This window comes from Aegilops tauschii, chromosome 3 (genome assembly GCF_002575655.3).
Source record: "Aegilops tauschii subsp. strangulata cultivar AL8/78 chromosome 3, Aet v6.0, whole genome shotgun sequence".
Taxonomy (NCBI): domain Eukaryota; kingdom Viridiplantae; phylum Streptophyta; class Magnoliopsida; order Poales; family Poaceae; genus Aegilops; species Aegilops tauschii.
This window is the reverse complement of record NC_053037.3, coordinates 113035467-113041544: the sequence shown is the minus strand read 5'-3', so window position 1 is coordinate 113041544 and position 6078 is coordinate 113035467. Positions and strand designations below refer to the sequence as shown.

General features: G+C 44.9%; 1 protein-coding gene across 1 annotated transcript; it reads right to left on the bottom strand.

Moving 5' to 3' along the window:
• Positions 1 to 217: 217 nt before the first annotated feature.
• LOC109754104 (protein transport protein SEC13 homolog A) lies at positions 218 to 5662 on the bottom strand. The gene is made up of 2 exons (XM_020313036.4): positions 5516 to 5662; positions 218 to 1427 (listed from the first exon to the last, which is right to left on the bottom strand). Exon 2 carries the CDS (start codon positions 1355 to 1357, stop codon positions 440 to 442), a length of 918 nt encoding a protein of 305 aa, XP_020168625.1. The 5' UTR covers positions 1358 to 1427; positions 5516 to 5662; the 3' UTR covers positions 218 to 439.
• Positions 5663 to 6078: the final 416 nt, after the last annotated feature.

Below are 6078 nucleotides of genomic sequence, written 5' to 3'. Positions count from 1 at the left end.
CATGCAGCTGATTAGCCTGGCCAGCATACATGCAACTTGATTAGCCTGGTCTAGGCCAATGTAAGCAGACGCCTGTGGTTTTGACCCTATTAGCACGTCAACTCAGCCATCAAATCTATTTATTTTGTCTCAGGCCAGGTTTGCAACCTAACCAAAAAAGCAGGTTTGCAACCAAACAGAAAATGCACACAGCTGCCTGGCCAGGCAAAAGTCCTCGTACCATAAAGAGTCCAATTGGGATAGATAGAAGTTCCAAATTTTCTGCTTCTGACCAAGTAAAAAGCTTCTCACACGCACGGCCTGTTCTGTCCTGCCAAAGCAGCAGCCTAACAATCACGGGGAGTTCCCACTTGTAATCCAAGCCATACAGATAATATAAAGACAAAACTACATTTGTTATGATGGCGATAAATGCAGCTAGAGGTAGAACACGGAACATCTATGGCTCGACGGTAGTCACTTGCTGCCATTCGCCATCCACAGCTTCTTTCCACAGGGTCACATTGTTGTTGCCATCAGAGACCGCCAGTATGTTTCCTGTCAGCGACCACGACACCCTCCAAACGGGGGTTCTGAAATCATTCAGAACTCTGCCTTCCCATTGCTCGCCTTCTTTCGGCGCGGTCCAGATGACAACAGTTCCATCCTGAGAGGCGCTGGCGATTGTGGACTTTGGAAGGCCTAGGTTTGGAGCCCAGGCGACGTCTCTCACCCAGTCCCTGTGCATCTGAAGGGCTGGGAAGCAGTCCATCCTCCAGCTCCCGTTGGTGAGCTTCCACACCTTGACTGTGTTGTCACAGCCACCAGAAGCAAGTTTCTGAACATACTCAAACTGCCCTGAAGGCCCTGGGCTGATTAGGGCACCCGGGGCCATCGCCGGAGCCCAGGAGACAGAGGTCACGCCCACTGGATGAGCCTGGTCGATGCGCGTCGTCTCCCACCCACCATCAGAACGAGCTGTGAAGACTGAAATGTTCCCATCAGATGAACCACAAGCCAAGCAGATGCCGAGTTCATGAGGCGCCCAAGCAATGGAATTTACAGAAGACTTGTGCTCAGTGAAAGTGTGAGCCTGTGTCCACTCATCAGGTTTACCCTCTTCTTTCCATATAATAACCCGCCCATCATAGCTGCAGGATGCAAGCATGGAACCATACTTAGGATGAGCCCATGCGACTTGCCAAACTGGGCCCTGGTGTCCGCTCAAAGTAGCAAGTTGCTGCTGCGAGGTGCCACTTACGCCAATGATCTTTATTGTGTTATCAGAGGATGCAGTGGCGAGGCGCTTCCCGTAGTAATCCATCGCGATGTCATGCACCACATCCTGGTGTCCAGTCTCTATCTTATGAGGAGGCATTGTTCCAATTACGTAACGTCAGCTTTTAAGTGTTAACCGACTGTTCTTCACCTCAGGCTCCTATCGAAACCTAAAGTTTAGAGAACATTAAGTTAAAGAATAAAGCAGAGTAAATTTAAATAGTATCATTAGTTGAAACAAGTAGCATCTTGCATTTGTGCATATGGAGCTGGGTGTGTTTCATTTTAAAAACAAACAGTAACATGTTATAATTTGTAACAATGTTGATGTTGCAGTTATAAGTCTAACAATTTTGGCACAAAAGATCAATACAGTAATTTGCTTCCAGCATGTCAAATGTCAATACAACATTGTTTCCTAAAATGACAAAATGAATCATCTGACTGCTTATAAGACTGATGAGTGTGACTGCCTGACTAATACTTATATACCATCTATAAAAAATTAGCCTAATAAACTAGGAATTCTGGAAAACAATATACCAATATAGTACTCACAGTTCAAAAAAAAAGGTTTCGACACCCCCAGCAGATAGAGATATGCTAAACTTAATTCACATCTCTTGTAGTATACATGCATGACATGGGATGGTATTACGACAAAACAATGTAAACCTAGTTCAGTAAGTACTAGATATTGTTCACTTTTTTTTTGCAGGGGAGATATTGTTCACTTGAACATCTTATGACAAAGGAGGAAAGAGCAATAAGACAGTGGCACTAGAACGATGACATCTTTCACAGCAATTAAGAATTTTAAAGAAAACATACATGCAAATGGTGTTACTGAAAATCATGTGCTGGCTGTACAATTAGTTGAAGAAAGCATACATGCAAATGGTGTTACTGAAAATCCAATCTCCAAATGACACAACAAAAATAATAACCAGATGGAATGTAACGCTAGATAGACTGTTGTAGGCTTGTATTTGTCCATTTACTCTTTCACCTTTTATTGATCCAAACAAACAAAAACAAATTAAATTTCCAACATGTAGCTGCTGCCAGGAGGCTTCATGGTTATGTTACGGCACCAATAACATGACTCCACAATATTTTGGAACTTTATTGAGTACCTCTGAACTTAACTCAACCTAGATAATAAAAAACAGTCATCCAAGGGAATGCATCTACAGCAGCAGATCTACTACAGAAGGGAAATATGCATCCAGAGTGAATGGAACCTTTCTCGGTGGGAAGGCTCTCTTGATTAGATGCAAACTAACCTTATAATTCGGCTCTTGGAGAATGAGAAAACGTTCATGTCATACGAAGGTACTCTTAAGGGTAAAATCTCCTTACAAGTTTATGCGTGGCTACCTAGAACGCCGCTGAGGGCATCTGCCGCTTCTGTGCCTCTGTCATGTGGGCCTAACCGTGGTGTGAAATCGCCTTCAAGTTCAACTACTTCCGTTTTCTGGCTGACAATGGACCCCGCAAGGTGTTGGGCCTGCAGTTCAGCGAAACAAAACAAAAAAAACTCCAGAGCAGAAGTTCCACCGCGCCCTGCACCTTTCCCAGGCCCCTCCTCTGCTCCCCGTCGTCTCCTCCACCTCAGATTCGTCCTCCTACGGCGGCGAGGAAAGCTGTCCTCTCCTCTTCAGATCCGCTGTCACCAACTCACCATAGACGTGCTGGCTCACCCTCCTCCGCATCCTTTATGAGGAAGCTCTTGCCCGTGCCAGCCGGGAAAAATCGGCCAGACAGCCATGGCAGCGAGAGGAACAGGAGGAAAATGAAGAAAGGTTCATTCATGGGTGAAGAAGCAGGCGGAGGACATCCATAAGCAGCCTGCAAAAGGAGTCTAGGGCGGCAACACAGGCGGCGCATGTACGACCAATACCTCTTCTATGTGGGGAGCTTCCGTTGCAGCAACGACCAGATTCTGCTTGCCCACATTTTGGTCCTATAATTTCTTAATATTCATGTCAAGAATCCCCCCCCCCCCCCTTCATGTCTTTTCTTCCTTTTTAGTCCTTCGAGGACACAGACAATCTCCTTCAAGGTCAGTACCTCGCATCACATCAATGCTCCCAAGCACCTGGTGAGCTCATTCCCCTTTTGATCGGGCAATGTAAACCAAAGTTACTTGTGTGAGGATACCATACCTGATCTGCACGTGTGATTTTCATATTGTACTCCAAAATCACATGCATTCCAACCTACATAAGTTGATTGCTAAAGTTGTCTGCACTGTTAGGTAGATAAGTGTAACAGAGACCTAAGTTATTTTAAGTCTTTGAAATCTTGACTGCGTTAGGAAGATTAGAATTTATGCTCCAACTGATGCTTTTGAGACGAACATGCTTTCATTCTTTTCTTCATTGAGTGAATATGTGAAAAATTAGATGCAGAATCTCCATATATGTTTCTTAACTTGAAAACCATGTTACCATTGTTCTGTCAAAAGGGCAAGAGGATGCCATGCTTAATGTGAATCAGCATTACCGATTTTTTTAATCATTTATACCCTTTGTGATATTATTTTCAACTGAATCCCTTGTGATAGTTCCCTTGAACAGGTTCCAGGGCTATGGCCTTTTCCCCCCTAATGTACAATATTAACTCTGGACTGATGGGAAACTTAAGTTGAATAGGATCCTTATCAGCTATTAGAGAGGTAAACATCGCATTCTCTCACTGAGCTCTCTCTGCTACATGTTGTAATTGTACTCTGTAGACAACTCAAGGAGCAATTATGTATGCCGTCAAAAGGTAAGCTTGCTTGTTGCCATTGCCACTTAAGCTCTGCCGGGTGTATAAAGATCCAAGTTGCATCATATTCTTACCCTAATATTTTTCAAACTCTACTCTTATCTAGACTGGGACATGTTATTTTCTGATTCTGTATACACTGTTATGCTACAGATTCTTGTGAGGGAAAATGTGAGCTTCAATATTTTCAGGCATTATTGACACATTGACGTCCTTGAGGAAGCTGGAGGAGAACAAGGCTGGTGAATAGCATGATAATTTTTCGCTTGCCGACCAAATAGAATTCTATACGAGAGGGTCTAACCCATTATTCATCAGCTGGTCTTCCTATTACAAGTGGTAGGCGCTTCTTATCAGTTCTCACTTAATCCTGATACAATATAATTTTCTGATAACTTACAGATGCATTTATTGTGAACAAGTGTCCCTAAGTGTTGTCTAAATATATAATAAGAGAGCACATCCCCATCACCAATATTTTCACATGCCTTTGGTTTAACGAAGTTGATCGCTTCTCCTACAGAGATCAGTTATGCTTTAGCGCAGTGAGGGATAAATTAAGATCAAGTGTTAGTTTGACTACCGACTACAGACATGTTCCTGGATTCTGAAATACACATTTGTTTCATGTACTTTTGAGTTAATGCTTTGTGTGGCACATTTACTTATTCTGTACACCATGTTATTATGGTATATATTACTGATAGTCTAAAAAGATGATGTAATGTATAACCCAAAATATGATTGATAATAAGACACGTGGGTGAGCTATTCTGGGTGAGTGGTTTTCGATTCCCTGTACTTTGTTTTAGGTGTGTTTTTCTCCTCACTTGGGGCTGGGACAACATGTACGTGCATTTTTGTGGTCAGATTAGGGGTTTGTCTAATTGGTTTTGCGTGCTTGGTGTGAGAGTAAGTTGTTGCTCCTGATTTTTTGGGTGGGGCGCGGAGAGACACGGAGCATCCTGAATTGCTTAGCCAACTCATAACAATCATTCAGCATAGTAATCAGAGCAGCTGCAATACTACAGACGTAACACCTTGATCATCAAAACATGCTTTTTGATGATCGAGCTCATCCTCTGTATCATCATAGATATAAAGCCCGCCTAAATTCACATGTGGAGTACGTGGCTATAGCCGGGCGCAGCGGAGCGCGCCGTTCTGTCTAGTCTAGTTAACACGTCCTGACCAACCGAATTCCCCGGCGCAAGATGCGATCCAATCTAAGAACCCTCGGCACATCAAATCAATAATCTTATTCCCGAACCTGTGCTCACCCGAAAATAGCCCGCAACAGAGCGCCCTGCCCCGATCCCGACTGCCCTAGCTTCAGATCGAGGCATCCAATCCAGGACCTGAATCGCCGTCGTTTCTCCGACGCTCGCGAGAAGGAGAAACCGGCGCGCGGCCAGCAACGCGACCGGATCGAGAGCAAACAAACTACGGCGGAGAGAGAAGGATGAAGGGAAATCTTGCTTACCCGTGGTGCGCGGGGAGGAGGACGACGGAGGGGGAGGAGACCGCCGGCTGCGAATTGCTGCCTTCGACGTCTATGCCTGCGCCGACGCCCGACCTGGGTTGAGCCCAGTGTGGGCTCATGCACCTGTCTGTCTTCGTATTTGGGCCCAACATGGGCCTGGCTGGTTAAACTAGTGAAGGAAAAACACGAAGTTGGAACTTGGAAGTTGGAATTTGATCAGACAGATCGGCTTGCGCACAGGATAGAAGGGGAGCCAGGCCAGCCCGTGAAGCACTGCTCCTAATCGCGGCGGTTGCTTCCCTACTGCCGGCTGCCGCAGTAGCCTCAGGCCATGGATAGGAATTTGCAGGGGACGTCTGCGGAAAAATCATGCGAGAGTTTCCCGAGAACGCCTTCCAAAAAACATGCAAGAGTTTCCTGAGAGCATGTTTAAGCGATGAGAAGGTACGCCAACACATCTGCATGTCGGGAAAGTTTTCTTCTTGAGTGCTTTTCACTAGTGTAGATCGATTTAGGTTGGATACTTCAACCGTATATTCCTGCATGGATTTCATTTTTTACGG

Excerpts from the sequence above, each read along its gene's own strand:
- LOC109754104 (XM_020313036.4), bottom strand. The coding sequence starts at position 1,357 with ATGCCTCCTCATAAGATAGAGACTGGACACCAGGATGTGGTGCATGAC.